The sequence below is a fragment of the Lithobates pipiens genome, unplaced genomic scaffold (assembly GCF_037356315.1).
Source record: "Lithobates pipiens isolate NorthernLeopardFrog02 unplaced genomic scaffold, aLitPip1_a1.2 Scaffold_8, whole genome shotgun sequence".
In the NCBI taxonomy this organism is placed as follows: domain Eukaryota; kingdom Metazoa; phylum Chordata; class Amphibia; order Anura; family Ranidae; genus Lithobates; species Lithobates pipiens.
In genome coordinates, this window is record NW_027507903.1 from 580,274,741 (window position 1) to 580,294,398 (window position 19,658).

General features: G+C 46.4%; 1 protein-coding gene across 1 annotated transcript; it reads right to left on the reverse strand.

Moving 5' to 3' along the window:
* Positions 1–7,825: 7,825 nt before the first annotated feature.
* LOC143963730 (beta-1,3-galactosyltransferase 2-like) lies at positions 7,826–19,459 on the reverse strand. The gene is made up of 2 exons (XM_077473449.1): positions 19,363–19,459; positions 7,826–9,527 (listed from the first exon to the last, which is right to left on the reverse strand). The coding sequence occupies exon 2, from the start codon at positions 9,517–9,519 to the stop codon at positions 8,485–8,487; it is 1,035 nt and encodes a 344-aa protein (XP_077329575.1). The 5' UTR covers positions 9,520–9,527; positions 19,363–19,459; the 3' UTR covers positions 7,826–8,484.
* Between the last annotated feature and the right edge of the window lie 199 nt (positions 19,460–19,658).

Consider the following 19,658-nt stretch of genomic DNA (forward strand, 5'->3'; position numbering starts at 1 on the left):
TCCTGCAAAAACCTTTCGCACATTTGGGGGAGGAGTAATCGCGGAGGCTATCAAGGCAACCAATATATTAAATGATTTCAACCCATAAAAGAAAAGGGAACTAAATAATAATAACAACCATATATTGAACTGACCTCATAAATTCAGGGTTAGATTAGTGGGCTGCAACAGATCGCTCTCCTTGGCACTCTGCACATATAATATATTTCTAAATCAAATACATAACATAGGATATTCATGTGTCTGCCACATACCCAATAAAACCATGAAGTGAAGTATAAACATCGATAAATGTGCAAAACAAAACATGCAATATAAAAATGTGTTAGAAGATTAAAAAATGTGTGCATATACATATCGTTCCGTGTATGTGGCTAGATATCGATATGCGATGTTCAGGATGAAAGCAAACAAAGCAAGATGCTTTACCCATGAAACATCTACATGTGCGTATACATCCATGTGGGTGTTTATTATCGCCTTGTTTCATGGGAAACTGCACAAGGGATCTACGCGTTCTAAAGCAATAGGTGTTTATTAAAAATTGAATCAAAAGCAGATGCACTCATAAAAAGACATTTTCAGAGGCTGCAGGCATAATGAGACAGTTGTTCTAAATCTGAAGGGGAAGCTCTGAAGATTTCTATCATCCAATCATGTGCAAGTAAAAATGCTGTTTTTTTGTTTTTTTTTCCTTGCGGGTATTCTTTGCAAAGTGAAGCTTTACCTCATTTACTAAGCTTTGGAGCAACTACACTTGAAGTGCACAGCATATTTGCCTTTAGTAAATCAACCCCAGCGTGTTGCTGTACATCCCTGACTGCTCCTGTCATTCAGCTGATCTGATGGTGAACTGTCTGACCAGGCTGCAAAGTAAGCCGCACTGCTGTCATGCTGGTAGCCGCTGACAGAAGCCCGCTCTGGCGCTGACACTTGCGAAGCCCGCCCTCTGGGATGTCATCTTCTGATGAGGTGTGACCGAAACCGTAGAATCCCCCCAGAAATGCATTCTGTGCATCTGTGCGATGTTTTTTTTAGTCTTGACCATAATGAGATAAGAATTCAAGATATATTTCATTTTAAAGAGCAGCAATATTTGTGAATATAAATATAGTGCAATAAATTCAACGATAATTTATTAATTGGAAAAAAAATACATAAATGATGCAAAGTAATCAAAATACCGTGTGTGTTATGCATGTGCGAACTGTGCCTAGGCGGCCATCCCACTTGTAATGGGTGAAATTGTGATGGCCTGGGAGGGCAGATTAATCAGCTGAAAAGTAGACTGCCCTTTTCAAGCCTGTGCTAGTGGATTGGCATCTTGAAAAAAGGAGTGCTGCTATTCTTCCACCAATAGCGTATGTAGCGAATGACATTTTGGACAAAATGTCATACGCATGTAAATTTAGTTTTCGCCTCAGGGTTAATTACATAGGTTGGCCTTAACTTCAGCCTGGCCGGGCTGTGTTAGCCCCTGTACACACAGTCGGAGATTTCGACAACCAAATCCGTCGGATTTTGTCCGTCGGATTTTGTCCGTCGGATTTTGCCCGTCGGATCTTGTCCGAAACTGTTGCATACACACGGTCGGACTAAGTTGTCGAAAAATCCGATCATTCAGAACGTGATGACGTAATTTCGTTATGATGGGACTACGTTCAGGCTAGTAGCCAATAGCTTTGATGTAGGAATTTGATCTGAGCATGCGTGGCACTTGGTCCGATCAAAATTCTCTACACATGATCGGAGTATGTCCGATCGAACCAGTTGGTCGGAAAATATTTCCAACAAGTTGGAAAATTGGGTCCGACGGATATTCCGACGGAATCAGTCCGATGCATACCACACACAGTCGGATTATCCGACAACACGGTCCGATAGGACACATTCCTACAGATTCTCCGACCGTGTGTACAAGGGCTTAGAAGTTCTGCCTGGTCATTTGAACAGCGAGGTGCACATGACAGGCTAGAACTAGACCTGGTTGGATGTTTTAGGTATCAGCCTTCTCTGAACCAATCAGTGGGAGTGCCGGGGCCCGTTGAGGAGTCTGGGAAGGGGTACTTAAGAAGTGTGGGTCACGTGGTTCAGGAGAGGAGTTTGTGAGGCCCTTGTTGTCTATTCTGGTTCCAGGACCGGGGTACCCCCGTGAGTCTCGGAACCTGCTGGTCCGAGGTGCAGTAACTGAGGGAGGATTCAAGGTTTCTGGGTGTGCTCTCAGCTTGGAGAGGCACCAAAGCTTGTGGAAGTTACCAGGGGAGGACTCTTCGGACGAGGGTCGACAAGTGGCATCCTGAGAAGTGCCTGGTTATTGAGCTGGGAAGGACATTGACGAATTCACGTTTTCCAGTACCACTGAGGAGACAGACCTTCCAGGTACTGAGGAAAAGGTTCCTGTTCGCCCTCAGTTACAACTTGTACACGTTCATAGAATTGCTTCACGTTTTGAGTCAATGTGCTGACTGCCATGATCTCTGGCTAGAGATCTGTTCAGCCTGGAAGTACCCAGCTGCGAGTGGCTACTCTCTGGGTGGAATTAGAGACTTTGCCAGACCTGCAGTTCAAGGTGCCTAAGTTCCCATGAGAGACTGTGTTTTCGGATGTTACTACTGCAAAATAAAACCTTTCAAAAGGACTTTATTTGTGTCAGCATCCCCCCCCCCCCCCCCTCAGAACACACCAGTCAGCGCTCTCAGCCACTGGTGCCAATCGGCAGACATTTTTCAGTCACGCCACTTTGACAGAAACCGGCCAAACCAGCTGCTGCCCTAAAGGGATAGTTCGCCTTTACCACAAAACTGCCTATGCAGATAAGGGGCTTCTGTAGATAAAAACAAACTGGGCAGCTCTGACTAAAGTTTAATAAAGCCCTTGCTATAGTTGTAGGCCTTTTACATACCTTATGAAGCCTCTAGTACTCCAGGATGTTGCTAAGTACTCCCAGGACATAGCTAAGTGAGGCCTAGTTAGTACTGCTTACCTCCACCATCACAGGAGTGAGCTCAGAGATACTGCATCAGGGGAGATAGGGGGTTATTTATGAAAGGCAAATACACTTTGCGCTTGGACTTGGAAGTGCAGCCGCTGTAAATCTGAAGGGTAGATCTGAAATGAGGAGAAGCTCTGCTGATTTTATTATCCAATCATGTTCAAGCTAAAATGCTGTTTTTTATTTCTCTTGCATGCCCCCCTCTGATTTACAGCAACTGCACTTCCAAGTGCATTTGCAGTGTACTTGTAGTGTAAAGTGGATTTGCCTTTTGTAAATAACCCCCATAGAGTATGTGAGGGGGGTTTGAATCAGAGAAAGAGCTCACTCCTGTGATGGTAAAGGTGAGCAGTGATGACTAGGCCTCACTTAGCAATGTCCTGGGAGTACTTAGCAATGTCTTGAGACTGAGAGTATTCCAGTCAGGCTTTGTAAGGTATGTCAACGGCCTACACCTATAGAAAGAGTATTATTCATCTTTATTCAGAGCTGCACAGTTTTTTAAAAATCTACAAACATCCCTTAGGCAGGTTCTTTTGTAAAGGTGAACTATTCTTTTAAGGGTCCATGCACACTGTGCTTAAAAAAGGCAGTTCTTTTGGCAGAAAAAAACACTCATATAGAGCATTTTCGCACAAGTTTGGAGCATTTAGGAACGTTTAGCATTTTCTTCTGTCAGGAAACTCCTCTCAAAATGCAAACCAGTAGCACATCTACATGACAATTTTACACAATGAAAGTCTTTGATTCATGCTTCTCATTGTGTACTACTATGATGAGCTCTGTGATTAGTCACAGTGATCACATGGTACAGCCACCTTACCTAGTAAACAGTGAATGAATAGTTTTCATTCAGAAAAAAAATGGTTGCTTATAATGGTAATATTCACAGTTATAAGCAATCATAGTGTCCTGATCACCTTCCCAGAGTTATACAATGTTGTATGGTAACACTGTATTGCTCTGGTCACTGTATTAAAAAAAAAAAAAACACGTTTTAACCACTTGCCGACCGCCTCACGCCGATGTACGTCGGCAGAATGGCACGGGCAGGCATAAGCACGTACATGTACGTGATTTGCCTCCCGCGGGTCGGGGGCCCGATCGGGCCCCCGCCCGGTGCCTGCGGCGGTCGGTTTTCGTTCGGGAGCGATCCCGGACGAGGGGACGGCCATTCATTCATGGCCACCCCCTCGCGATCGCTCCCGACGAATGGAAATCCCCGGTGACATCACTTCCTCTCCTGTAATGTAAACACAGGAGAGGAAGTGATGTATTCTCTCCTCCGTGTCGGTATTTTTCGTTCCGACACGGAGGAGAGCGGATCAGTGAGTTGCACCAACACATCCCACACACAGTAGAACATGCCAGGCACACTCACACCCCCCCTTTACCCCCCGATCACCCCCCCAATTACCCCTGCCCCCCCAGTCACAGTGACACCAATGTCATTTTTTTTTTTTTTTTTTTTTTTTGCATTGGTGTCATTTGTGACTGTAATAACTGTTAGGGCAGTTAGGGTTAGCCCCCTTTAGTTCTAATGTACCCCCCTAACCCCCCCAATAAAGGTTTAACCCCGTGATCACCCCCCGTCGCCAGTGTCACTAAGGCTGGGTTCACATTGCAGCGGTTTATGAGAACGAATGTGATTCGCACCGCACTGCAGTGCAAATCACATCCGATCTCTGTGCGATTCGAGTTCAGCCATTCGCCGCACCCGCCGCACCCGCCACACCCGCCGCACCCGCCGCAAATTCGCACGGGACCCTTTTTTTGGCCCGCAGCAGAATCGGATCGCATGGGTGTTCACACCATGCGATCCGAGTTTGCAGATCGCACTGCGATATGCGAACTGATCTGGGGGTGTCAGTAACATTTCACTGACACTCCCAGCAGTTCGCATAGGGCAGTGTGAACTGCCGCCGGGAGGCATGCGATGCGGGAACCCGCCGCGGATTCGCGGCGTTTCCGCATCGCTCCAGTGTGAACCCAGCCTAATAAGCGATCATTTTTCTGATCGCCGTATTAGTGTCACAGGTGACGCTAGTTAGGCAGGTAGGTATTTAGGTTCGCCGCAGCTTTTTATAGCGCTAGGGACCCCCATATACTACCGCATAAAGCCCCCTGATTGCCCCCTAGTTAACCCTTTCACCAGTGATCACCATATAACTGTTACAGGTGACGCTGGTTGGTTAGTTATTTTTTTATAGTTTCAGGGCACCCGCCATTTATTACCTAATAAAGGTTTAACCCCCTGATCACCCGGCAGGTGTCATTTGTGACTAATAACTGTTAGGGCAGTTAGGGTTAGCCCCCTTTAGTTCTAAGGTACCCCCCTAACCCCCCCAATAAAGGTTTAACCCCGTGATCACCCCCCGTCGCCAGTGTCACTAAGGCTGGGTTCACATTGCAGCGGTTTATGAGAACGGATGTGATTCGCACCGCACTGCAGTGCAAATCACATCCGATCTCTGTGCGATTCGAGTTCAGCTATACAGATAGTATGGCTGAATTCGTGTCGCACCCGCCGCACCCGCCGCAAACTCGCACGGGACCCTTTTTTTGGTCCGCAGCAGAATCGGATCGCATGGGTGTTCACACCATGCGATCCAAGTTTGCAGATCGCACTGCGATATGCGAACTGATCTGGGGGTGTCATTAACATTTCACTGACACTCCCAGCAGTTCGCATAGGGCAGTGTGAACTGCCGCCGGGAGGCATGCGATGCGGGAACCCGCCGCGCATTCGTGGCGTTCCCGCATCGCTCCAGTGTGAACCCAGCCTAATAAGCGATCGTTTTTCTGATCGCTGTATTAGTGTCACAGGTGACGCTAGTTAGGCAGGTAGGTATTTAGGTTCGCCGCAGCTTTTTATAGCGCCAGGGACCCCCATATACTACCGCATAAAGCCCCCTGATTGCCCCCTAGTTAACCCTTTCACCAGTGATCACCATATAACTGTTACAGGTGACGCTGGTTGGTTAGTTATTTTTTTATAGTTTCAGGGCACCCGCCATTTATTACCTAGTCTCACTAGTGTACCCCTAAATTTAGGGGTGTCTACTTTCTAAAATGGGGTCATTTGGGGGGGGGGGGTTTGTGCCATCTTGGCATTTTATGGCCTTCAAAACTGTAACGCCCTTAGAAAGCCTGAAGGCGGTGCTTGGTTTTTGGGGCCCCGTACGCGGCTAGGCTCCCAAAAAGTCCCACATATGTGGTATCCCCGTACTCAGGAGAAGCAGCAGAATTTATTTTGGGGTGTCATTTCACATATGCCCATGGCATGCGTGAGCAATATATCATTTAGTGACAACTTTGTGAAAAAAAAAAAAAGTTTGTAATTTTCCCGCAACTTGTGGCAAAATATAAAATATTCCATGGACTCAACATGCCTCTCAGCAAATAGCTTGGGGTGTCTACTTTCTAAAATGGGGTCATTTGTGGGGGTTTTGTGCCATCTTGGCATTTTATGGCCTTCAAAACTGTAATAGGTAGTGAGAAGTGAACTCAAAAAATTACGCCCTTAGAAAGCCTGAAGGCGGTGCTTGGTTTTCGGGGCCCCGTACGCGGCTAGGCTCCCAAAAAGTCCCACATATGTGGTATCCCCGTACTCAGGAGAAGCAGCAGAATTTATTTTGGGGTGTCATTTCACATATGCCCATGGCATGCATGAGCAATATATCATTTAGTGACAACTTTGTGAAAAAAAAAAAAAAAAAAAAAAAGTTTGTAATTTTCCCGCAACTTGTGGCAAAATATAAAATATTCCATGGACTCAACATGCCTCTCAGCAAATAGCTTGGGGTGTCTACTTTCTAAAATGGGGTCATTTGTGGGGGTTTTGTGCCATCTTGGCATTTTATGGCCTTCAAAACTGTAATAGGTAGTGAGGCGTGAAATCAAAAATTTACGCCCTTAGAAAGCCTGAAGGCGGTGCTTGGTTTTCGGGGCCCTGTACGCGGCTAGGCTCCCAAAAAGTCCCACATATGTGGTATCCCCGTACTCAGGAGAAGCAGCAGAATTTATTTTGGGGTGTCATTTCACATACGCCCATAGCATGTGTGAGCAATATATCATTTAGTGACAACTTTGTGTAAAAAAAAAAAAAAATTTTTTTTTTGTCATTATTCAATCGCTTGAGGCAAAAAAATAAAATATTCAATGGGCTCAACATGCCTCTTATCAATTTCCTTAGGGGGTCTACTTTCCAAAATGGGGTCATTTGGGGGGGTTTTGTACTGCCCTGTCATTTTAGCACCTCAAGAAATGAGATAGGCAGTCGTAAACTAAAAGCTGCGTAAATTCCAGAAAACGTACCTTAGTTTGTAGATGTGACAACTTTTGCGCAAACCAATAAATATACAATTATTGACTTTTTTTTTACCAAAGACATGTGGCTGAATACATTTTGGCCTAAATGTATGACTAAAATTGAGTTTATTGGATTTTTCTAATAACAAAAAGTAGAAAATATCATTTTTTTTCAAAATTTGCGGTCTTTTTACGTTTATATCGCAAAAAATAAAAATCGCAGAGGCAATCAAATACCATCAAAAGAAAGCTCTATTTGTGGGAAGAAAAGGACGCAAATTTTGTTTGGGTACAACATTGCATGACCGCGCAATTACCAGTTAAAGCAGCGCAGTGCCAAAGTGTAAAAAGACCTCTGGTCATTTACCAGCAAAATGGTCCGGTCTGAAAGTGGTTAAATTTATTTTCATTTTTTTATATATTTTTTTCTTTATCTTACATTTTTTTCCTTTGTAAAAAAAAAAAAGTAAGAAGAAGAAAAAATAAATAAAAAAATTGAAAATAAATGTAAAACTTTTCTTTTTTTTAAAGTTAACTGTCTATACTGTTTTACTGTCTATACTGTCTTACCCCCTGATCATCGTCACACCAGTTATATGATGATGCTGTAGTGCAATGGTGACAGTATGTAAAAATTCCTTATTTTTTGAAAAATTACAACTTCAAAAAATTTCAAATGGGTTCAGTGTTGCACGACCACGCAATTCTCATTTAAAGTGTGACAGCTCTGAAAGCTGAAAATTGGCCTGGGCAGGAAGGGGGTAAAAGTATCCAGTATTAAATTGGTTAAAGAAACCCAGCCTGTTAAAGAAGAAGGTTTATATTTCCCTTTTTGTTAGATGGTAAAATAAATCTTTGTCCTCTCGAAGAACTTCTGGGTGATCTGACACAGGAATGGGTTTGATGCATGGTTCCCGTACTGTGGCTCTATCTCTACAGACACACCAGTGATGTAGTGGCCAATGACCCAACAGGGGTCACTTATACACCTAAAGGTTTTGAATTCTACCCCCTAGACAAGTAAGTATACATCTTTTTTTACAGGCAGGGTCTCTTTAAATATTTTAAGTACTTCTAGAGAGGAAATCTTAACAGGTGGGTGCTATTCAGTGCATCAAAATTTGTCTCCGTAAAGTCCAGCACTCTCATGTCCCTGTGTTGTAAAATATTTATGCCTTTTATCAGCACCCTGAAGTTTTGTTAGTCCAAAAATCTGCCCATACTTTCCTCAGCTCATTAGCCTTATAATGGTGAACCAAAATGAGCTTTTTAAATCGACAATGATTATACTCTATCCAGTGACTATTGAATATACCTGGAGGGGGTGCAATGGGTGAAATATTGAGTTCATAAAGGCAAATTCCCATAAAAGAGTCTTCAATGGGGATGATGCGAATCACTTGTGATATATCATAGATTTTTTTTACCATGTCTACAGAAAAGACATAGCCAGTTCCTATGCAGTAGGGTGGGTAGGTGTCATTGGGGTAGACTTCCTTAGGGACATACCATTTGTAATTTTTATCCCTCAGTGGTCCTGTATCTTTTAGTATCTGCCCTGTGAAATAGTTGGTGCGGACTGGAAGCTCTGGACAAAGAAGCTGGTGGACAAGGTAGTCTACATTGAGAAACAAGTCATCATCAATTTTCAACACGTAGCTGGTTGTGGGGCAGAATTTAGCAACCCATTCTATGCCCATTAAGGTTTTTAAAGTGAGGTTATAGTAAGTGTCCATGAAGTCTTGTTGGACGATATCCCCAAAGGCTTCACTTTCCTCCTCCAGCATCCTCTGGGTTCTTTTCACAAAGATTTTCGGAAGACCAACCAAAAAGATCCTCACAACATCAACATCGTAATTACTCTCATTGCCCCAGGTTTCTCGAATGGCATGCCTAGAATCAATATCATCAAGCCTACCAGTTACCATTATGACTAGAAAGGGGTACCGGTCATTGCACTTCTTCTCCTGGTTGATGAGAAACTTGTATGGGTAAGGGTATGGGGGGGCCAGAGGGTGTTTGAAGCCTGGATAGGTCAGATTGTTTATAGGAGGAGGGATTTTCTGGTCGCTTAAAAGTTCCCGAAACACCATCAACCTATTAACGAACCATTCCTCATTTTTTAAATACAGGTATCCAGATGCAAACATAATTGTAAAAACAAGGCACCTATAAATCCTCATCACACGGCGTTGTCCCATTGGGTTGAATGCCATCGAAACCTCTGCATAAAGATAAGAGAATATCCGTAAGTACTTTGTTAGCTTAAAAAACAGGGCTTGCTTTATACTTATATAGCACTGACCCCCCAAGGAGCTGCTGATATTTGATTGGGCCTGTACTCTGCTCTTCCACCCCCAGTCAATTGGCTCGACCCACTTAACACAGCTGTGAAACGGTGTTGGTGTGAATCTAGGCAACAAAGGACAATCCCACAATAACGGTGTACCAATAATGTACCTTTACCATTACCTGGGTATCTGTTGATCCACCTATAGGAAAAGGAACAACACTGCACACCAATTGTAATTAGTGATGGCCGAGCGGTTCGCCCGGCCGTCGTTTCGCGGCGAATTTCGGCTGTTCGCGGTCCGCCCGTTCGGCGGACTATTGGCGCCGTTCGCCCGGCGGACTTCCGTGTTTTCTGTGTAAAAGAACTTTGACCTATGATGACACATCCATCATGGGGTACAGGACAGCCAATTGAGACATTACAGCACATTCCCCCTAACTTATAAATAGACCCGATCCGGCGGCCATTTTACATTCTTTCTTCTGTCACTATAGGGAGAGGTTGCTGTGTGGAGCAGGGAGAGATTGCAGTGACCCAAATCGCTAGCTATTTGGTACACAAAAGTTCTTTTCAGGACTGGTATAGGTGTTAGGTGTAGTTCAGGATAGGCAGTGCTGTGCTAGTGATTGTTGCAGCAGTGTCCTTTGTCAGTTTAAAGAAAGGGACAGGACGGCGTGTGCTGCAGGGACAGCCAGTTTAGTCATTAGCTGTTACTATCAGGTCCACAAAAGTGCTGTTCCAGTTATTGTTCCAGTAGCCTCTGTTTTGTCAGTTTATATAGGGACAGGCAGGAAGCAGTGTGTGAGGCAGTGAGGGTCAGTTTAATCAGTAGCTGTTACTATTAGTTCCACAAAGGTTCTTTTCAGGACTGGTATGGTAATAGGCTTGTACACATATAATATTCTTTCTTCCAAATATAGAAAGAATATTATACTTGACTGCTGCCCTTCTGCTGCAGTCTGCTAATCACTCACACTCAACCTAATTGTTCCACAAAGGTCCTTATAAGGACTGGTAATAACCTGGTGTAGGGTGCTATAGTACATAGGGTTGAGTGAGGTACAGTCTGCTATTCTATAAGGACTGGTATAGGTCCACAATACATAGGGTTGAGGTGCACTACTGCTAACCGCTGCCCTATATTGCAGCAGTCCTTCATCGGTATAGGGACTGACGTAAAGTCTGCTAATCACTCACACACAACCTAATTGTTCCACAAAGGTCCTTATAAGGACTGGTAATAACCTGGTGTAGGGTGCTATAGTACATAGGGTTGAGTGAGGTACAGTCTGCTATTCTATAAGGACTGGTATAGGTCCACAATACATAGGGTTGAGGTGCACTACTGCTGACCGCTGCCCTATACTGCAGCAGTCCTTCATCGGTATAGGGACTGAGAGTTTTGTCACAGGGTCATTTAAAAAATGACAGGCAGAGGAAGAGGCAGGCCCTTCCGCAGGTGTGGTAGGGGTAGGGCAAGAGCAACAGGCTTGAGCCAAAGTGGGAAGTTGCAGAAGGTGCATTCAATTACTTTAAAGGATGCACCAGACTTGGTTGAGTGGCTTGCTCAGCCTTACTCTTCTGCACCCTCCTCATCCTCTCGATCTGCACCCTCTTCTTCACTCTCTGCTATGTGCACCCCCAAAGACATTACCACCACCAACAACACCACCACCACCACCACATACCTTCCGCTTGAGTCACAGGAATTATTTTCCGATCCATATCAAGAAGACATTTCTGATGCGCAGCCACTCTTGGTATTGGATCAGGAAGAGGAGGTAGCAACAACCGCTACTCAGCAGTCTGACGACAGTACCCAGATCAGCCCAAGGAGGAGGTTGGTCCCCGGAGTTGCTGCCTACTCCGAGATCTCTACTTATAGCGGTGGGGAAGGTGACATTGATGATGACGTGTCTAGTGATGTCACGTGGGTGCCCACAAGACAGGAAGAGGAGGGGAGTTCAGAGGGAGATATGGACCAGCAGATAGGGAGGAGAAGCAGGAATAACTTACATTGCACAGGACGGACAAAGCAGACTGCAAATGTATCAGGAGCGAGTCATCGACCATGTACGGTCACATCTGGCGCTCCCATGACACCGGCACATGGCTCCGCAGTGTGGCCTTTTTTTAACGAGTCCGCTGCTGACAATAGCGTTGCCATCTGCAATCTTTGCAGTCAACGCATTCGTCGCGGTAAGCCCAACACTCACCTAGGCACATGAGCAGCCATCACCAAGGCCAGTGGGAGCAACGACACACAAAGCCACAATCCAGGCTCTCACCGTCCAGCCTCGTCTTCTACTTCTCCTTCTCCTCTCTCCTCACAATTGTCCCCCACTCCACCTTCCATCACGCCAAGCTCACGTTGTTCTGCAAAAAGGCAGGCTTCCGTGGGCCTAATGTTCGAGCGTAAAAAAATTATGACGCCGGATAACCCTCTTGCCCAACGGTTGACGGCTGGCTTGTCAGAACTCATAGCCCGCCAACTACTGCCATATAAACTGGTGGACTCGGAGGCCTTTCGCAAATTTGTGGCCATTGGAACACCACAATGGAAGGTCCCAGGAAGGAAGTATTTCTCAGAGAAGGGCATCCCAGAGCTATATGGTCATGTTCAGCGGCATGTGAATGTATCTCTGGCACACAGTGTCGGTGCCAAGATACATCTGACCACAGACACGTGGTCTAGCAAACACGGGCAGGGAAGGTATATCACTTTTACTGCCCACTGGGTGAACCTTCTGACGGCCGTCAAGCATGTAACCCGTGGCACCCATGTAGATTTGGTTTTACCGCCATGGATTGCATGCAGGCCTGACTCTTCTTCTCCTCCTCCTCCTACTCCATCCTCCTCCCTCTCCTCCTCGGCTGACTCCTCCTTTTCCGCTGCTAGCGTCTCTTCCGCTGCGCCGCCCAAGCTCCCCAGAACCTATTCGACATGCCAGGTGAGACGTTGCCATGCCGTGCTGCGTCTGTTGTGCCTGGAAGCCAAGAGCCACACTGGCCCGGCACTTCTTTCAGTTTTGCGTTCACAGGCAGATCAGTGGCTAACACCGCTCAATTTGACAGTTGGTAAAGTGGTGTGTGACAACAGTGCCAATCTGCTTAGCGCATTGAAACAGGGCAAAATCACGCACGTGCCATGCATGGCACACGTCTTAAACTTGGTCGTGCAGCGATTCGTTGTCAAATACCCTGGGGTCCAGGACATCATGCGGCAGGCAAGGAAAATCTCGGCCCATTTCAGAAGATCTTACACGGCCATGGCTCGCCTTGCTGACATTCAGCGGCGACAAAATCTGCCGGTCACACGTCTTATTTGCGATTGCCTGACGCGATGGAACTCAACCTTCTATATGCTTGATAGGCTGCTCCAGCAGAAACGTGCAGTTAACGTCTACCTGTATGAACTCTGCGGCAGAACAGGTTCTGGGGAGCTGGGTTTTTTTTCACCACACCAGTGGCTGCTCATGCGGGACGCATGCAGACTTCTGCGCCCATTTGAGGAGATCACCAAACTGGTCAGTCGCAGCCATGGCGCCATCAGTGACATGGTACCTTATGCCTTCTTTATGCAGCGTGCATTGCGTCGTGTCATTGATCAAGCTGTGGAGGAGCAGGAGCGGGAAGAGGAGGAAGTCGCAATGCTGGATGAATTCCCAGGGGGGGGCTACTCTATCTGAGACAAGTGAACAACAGGAGTCTGAAGAGGAGTCAGAGGAGGATGGTGCCGGGGCGGATGAGGAGGAGCAAGAAGAGCATGCTTTAAACCTTTCTGGGATCCCTGTTGTGCGTGGATGGGGAGAGGAGAATGAAGAGGACGACATTATCCTGGATGATGAGCAGGAGCCAGGCCACCACACCGCTTCCAGTTTAGTGCAAATGGGGGCCTTCATGCTCCAGTGTTTTAATAGGGACCCCCGTATAAAAAGCATAAGGGTCAAGGACCAGTACTGGGTGGCAACGTACTTAGACCCCCAGTACAAACACAAAATGGCGGAAATGTTACCGCCGTCACAGAGGGCTGGCAGAATGGAGCACTTCCAGGCCTTGCTTCGAGAAATGCTGCATTCTGCCTTTGCGTGCGCTGGCAGAGGAGCAATTCCCACTCCCAGAGAAGGAGTTGCGGGTACCAATCCAACAGCGCCTGCAAGAAGAGGCCGGTTTGAAGATGTGTTGTTGATTTCGGATATGAGGGTATTCTTTCAGCCGACCCATCGACAGGTGTCATCCGGATCCAGCATCAGGGAACGGCCTAGACCATCAGGTGTCCGACTACATCGGGTTAACGGCCGATGTGGATGCTCTGAGGAGTGATGAACCCCTGGACTACTGGGTGGGCAGGCTTGACCTCTGGCCAGAGCTTGCCCAATTTGCAATCAAACTGTTGGCTTGCCCCTCGTCCTGTGTCCTGTCCGAAAGGACGTTCAGCGCAGCAGGGCGGGTCGTGACCGATAAGCGTACTCGCCTAGCTCACGACAGTGTTAACTACCTCACATTTCTAAAAATGAATGAGGCATGGATCTCGGAGGAATTCAACTTTCAAAAGATTTTATTTTATGATAAAGGCACTTACAATAATATACCAGTATAATAAACAATCTTCATCAGGGAGGGCCCGATGTCATAGTGTAAGTATTGAAAACAGGAGACAGTTGTGGAAGACATACAATATCAAATAGGTACAGACATCTTGCCCCGCCTCAGCGAGGAGCTAAACAAAAAAATGAAAAACAAGGGGCCACCCCACATGGGGAACCCATCCAAGATATCTGTAAGGGGTAGCAACCAGGAGCCCCCACCCCGACACCCCTAAGAGGGAGCTTGCTGTGTCAGGGTGGGGGAGTACCCTCCCGGGTCCCCCCCTCTCAAAGGGAGAGAGAATTCGATGAGCCGTCCACAGTGGGCATCTTAATTATCAATTTGACTGTACAGTGAACCTGTCAATTTTAGTTCTGTTGATCAAACCACAAAGATAGAACATCTAGAAAGACAGAGAAGAGAAGAGAAGAAGAAAAGAGGAGGACAGAGGGGTAAAGGGAGGTAAGCTATATCCGAGAAAGGTGGAGGGGTACAGTGGTAGAATGCTTGGCACTCGAGGAAAGAGGGAGAGCTTTAGGGGTGAGGTCCGGTCACTAAGGTAGAGCCTGGGGGCATTCCCGGCAGCAGGGATATTCCCATATAACGGGCCCAAGGTTCCCACACCTTTCTAAATTTAGTAACATGATGGGAAAAGGGGAGGGGGAAATTTTGGGACTTTAAATGAGGTCATAGCCTCCATCCCTATCAGATATAAGATATAAAATTAAAAACAAGAGCTAAGCGGGACTTTAAATGAAGTACGGGGTCTTTTATTGAAAAAAAAGGAGAAATATTGTTATGCGATTATATGATGCGACAAAATTACATGTATATTAAAGAGGTGCACAGACAGACACATTATTAACATTGACATTTTGTTTTATATAATCTTACTGACCAATACAGAGTAGGTTATAAAAGCGCACCTCCATTATATACATAAGACAACCAAATATGGAAATAAATTAAACAAATAATACAATGTAGGCAACAACTTTGAATCTATGACTTCTTGGTTGTTGCAGTGGATTAGTAAAGAAAAAAACAACATAGTTGATGCAATTTTTCAAGAATTGATGCTAGTTGAAATTGGGGTACCAAAATACACGGCGATTATTGGCTCTACGCGTTTCGCGGCTTACTACCGCTCGTCAGGAGCAAGCTCGTGATTGGTCTGAAAATACAGAGTAGTGGTAAATTAAGGTTTGCAATGATGGAACATGGGGAGATTGAAATACCCCTACCTAGTGGTCACTTACACATAGCCATGCAGTCAAAAGTGCAGCGCCGAAAGCCTAGGCACCCAAAGCGATGATAATTTTGTCGCATCATATAATCGCATAACAATATTTCTCCTTTTTTTTCAATAAAAGACCCCGTACTTCATTTAAAGTCCCGCTTAGCTCTTGTTTTTAATCTTATTTCTAAATTTAGGCGTGGTATCTGACAGAATGCCTGCCATTTTTTCTTGGGACATTATCCAGGATATTTTCCTCTTAACTGCGAGGAAGGAGGGTCTGGGTTGCTTCCAGGTGGAGGCAATCGCAATTTTGGCTCCTAAGAGGATAAAATGGATTAGTTTCTGAGTGTAACCAGGCAACAAAGGAGCAGGGGCATTGAGTAACGCAACCTCAGGAGTTTTTGAAACCCGGCAGCCTGTGACTATGTAAATCAAGTTAAAGATTTTAGTCCAGAACGAACGAAGCCTAGGGCATTCCCACCAGATGTGGATCATGGAGCCACGAAGTTGGCACCCCCTAAAACATAAGGGGTTTGCCGTGGGGTAGATTTTGGCTAGCCTGGCTGGAGTGAGGTACCACCTGGTTATCAATTTGATGCTAGCCTCCATAAGTGAGGTGTTTTGAATCCCACGAAAGGATCTGGCTAGGGCCAGCTGCCAGGTTTCAAGACTGCCCAAGGTCTGAAGATCAGATTCTCATGCCGTCATATATGGGGATTTGCCCGTTGGGGCAGTGAGAGCCGCATAGATTACTGAAATAGCACCCCTCTGCTCCTCGATCTTACCACACCAGGCTTCGTACTCAGTAAAGGGGGGAGGAAGGGGTTTGTTCTTCCAAAGCGAGTGTAAGAAGTGAGATATTTGTTGGAAGCGGAACCTCTCTGAGTCTGGTAGCTTTAAATGTTTGATACAATAAGCCAGGGAAATTGGACCCCTTGAATTGAAAAAATTACCTATCCAAGTATAGTCCCTTGTCCAACCACCATTTGATGGCCACAATATCCAGGCCAGGGGGAAAGTCATGGTTACGGAAGATGTGAGCAAGGGGTCTTAAAGTGGAGACTAGGGAAGGCTCTTTGCGGATACTGTCCCACAGGGCGCAGGAGTGAGAGAGGGATGGGGACATGATGGGCGGCCTAGCTTTGGGCGGACACCACAATAGATAATCTAGTGTAAAAGAGGGTACAGAGCAGCGTTCAATTGACAGCCAATCCGGTTTCTCGTATTTGGAGTAGAGCGTGGAGAGTTGGGCCAGGCGAGCTGCAAGGTAGTATTTGTGAAGGTTAGGCAGGCCCAACCCCCCCCTGCGTCTGTGTAGGAATAGCGTGTTTTACGAGAGACGGTACCCTTTGTTGCTCCAAATATATTTCAGTATTTTGCTTTGCAGAGAGCATAGGTGGTCCTTCCGGACAGGTATGGGGAGGGCTCGGAAATAGTATAGGATTTTGGGAAGAAGGGTCATTTTTATGGAGTTAATCCGGCCAAGCCAGGATAGTTCGTGTTTAGACCATGAACAGAGATCAGTTTCCAACTGTCTGTAAAGCTTGGGGTAATTGTGAGCATACAACATCTCCATCTTTGGTGTAAGGAAGTGTCACTCCATTGGAACGGAAAGGATTGTTTGAGTGAGAGAACTTGGTGGGTGGGAAGAGAAATATTCAAAGCCACAGACTTAGAGTAATTGACTCGTAAGCCTGAGACCTTGGCAAAGTCGTCTAGTACTCGAGATAAGTTGGGCAAGGTTGTGAGGGGGGAAGTGAGGAATAACAGTATGTCATCTGCAAAGAGTCCGCATTTGTGCGTTTGGCTACCGCATTGGACACCTCCAATGTCTATGTTGTGGCGGACTGCTATCGCTAGCATTTCAATGGCTATTGCAAATATGAGGGGAGACAGGGGGCACCCTTGTCTAGTCCCTCTGGTAATGGGAATGGGAGTGGATAGATATCCCTGAAGTCGAATTTGAGCCCTCGGCTGGGAGTATAAGGCCCGTAGGAAGCCAAGGAAGCGAGCCCCAAATCCCCACCTGTCAAAGAGCTGGAAGATGTACTGCCAGGAGACCGAGTCGAAAGCCTTCTGGATATCTAAGGAAAGGAGGAAGCCAGATTGTTTGGGTCCCCCTTCCCAATTAGACTGCAGAATGGAGACAATGTCAACCGCCCTCCTAATTTGATCAGGTCCCTGTCTGCCAGGGATAAATCCAACTTGGTCCTTGTGGACGTATCGTCCGATAAAGGAGGCCAGCCTATTGGCCATAACTTTCGTAAGAATTTTGAGGTCATTATTAATGAGGGATATCGGCCTGTAGTTGCTGACATCCTCCAAATTCTTGCCAGGTTTGGGAATGACCGTGATATACGCCGTGTTAAGGTGGGGATCTAGGGGGCTTCCATTAGCTTTATGATTACCGAGATTGGCCAGGTGGGGGGCAAGCGTGTTGGCAAAGGCTTTATAGTTAGGGATCGAAAGACCGTTGGGGCCTGGGGCGGAGCTTTTTTTGAGTTCCTTTATGACTCCCAAAATCTCCTCCGTCTGAAAGGGGCATTCCATGACTTGTTTGTGAGCATCCGACAAGGCAGGGATGGGGAGTCCCTCCAAAAACTTTGGAAGGAGGTTTGCTTTGGGAGGACTGCTGTAAAGAGAGGTGTAAAAGTCCTGAAAGGCATTCAGAACTGTGACCGGGTTAGACGTGGGCGGGTGTCCTGCACTTCTGATCCAGGGGAGGGTGCTTAGCTTGGTTCTAGGGGAGAGTCTATTAGCCAGGAGTGTGCCTATTTTATCTGCCTGTGAGTAAAACTTGTGACCAGACCACCTAACCGATTTTTCTGCTTTCGTGGTAAGGGCGAGATTAAGTTCTAAACGAGTTTTGTCAAGCAAGGAGGTGGGGGTGCGGAGGGGGTCCTTTTTGTGAAGAGCCCTGAGTCTAGAGTATTCCTCTTCTAGCTTCAGGATGGTTGAGTGCCTTTCCCATTTTATTTGAGTTCCTAGTTGAATGAGTTTTCCCCTAATAAATGCTTTGTGCGCCGCCCACAGAGTTTCGGGGGAGACATCAGGTGTCGCATTAATAGAGAAATATTCCTGCAGTGCTTTGTCAAGATCCATGACTCGTGATGGCTCTGATAGGAGAGATTCGTTCAACCTCCAATGCCTGGGGTGTCTCCCACTCGAATCCCCGAGGGCCGTCACAATTACCAGAGAGTGATCCGAGACCACCGTGTCAGTGATGGAGGCTTTGAGCACCCGGGGTAGGAGCGAAGAGGGGACAAGTATGTGGTCAATCCTTGCATAGGATTGGTGTGGTGCCGAGTAGTGGGTATAGTCTCTCTTTGTGGGGTTTAATTCCCACCAAGCATCGGATAACCCATAATCATGGAGCAATTTGGCGATCCGCAGGCTTGCCTTCGTGGGCCGGGTTAAACGGGCATGAGAGGAGGAGGATTTGTCGAGGCCTTGATCAAAAGCGACGTTAGAGTCCCCTCCAACAATAACCGTCCCCTCTAAAAGAGGTGCAAGGGTGCGCAGCAGGGATTCAAAGAATTTGACCTGTCCTGTGTTCGGGGCATAGTAGGAGACCAAGGAATAAAGGTGCCCTTTACAAGTAAAAACCTACCCTCCGGATCGGCCTTTTCAAAACTTTTATTGAATTTGCACGTTTTGGCTATCAGAATGGCCACCCCCTTGGTTTTGGATTCTGCGTTGGCTAAGTAGAACTGAGGGAAGTGGGCGTGCAGGAACTTGGGACTATACCGGATAGGAAGGTGCGTTTCCTGAAGCAGGATTATATCAAGTTTCAGAGATTTATAGTAATCGAGAGCTTTTCTACGTTTGACGGGGGAATTAAGGCCCTGTATGTTGTGGGTAGCTATCTTAAGCCTGACAGCTTGTTGATCAGCCATGGAGCAGAGGGGGAGCCCAGCATCTGAAGACGACCTCACTTACCCAGTCAGTAGCGGGGTTCCCGGCAACAGCATTGGGATCGACGGCCTGTGGTTTTCTCGCGGAATACATTGCCGTCTGGGTTAGCTCAGCCAGACCTGAAAAAAACAACAGTGTCATGCAAACATTCAACAGAAGTAGCTTACAACCTAGTGGGGAGACAGAAGGAGATAGGACAAGGAAAGAAAGTGTTCCTGGGAAAAGGAGGAGATCAGGGCAGGAGACACCCCCCGAAATCCCGAGAACAAACAGTGTAAACAGCCGACCCATAGGGTCAGATGTCCCGACCCTCAGGCACC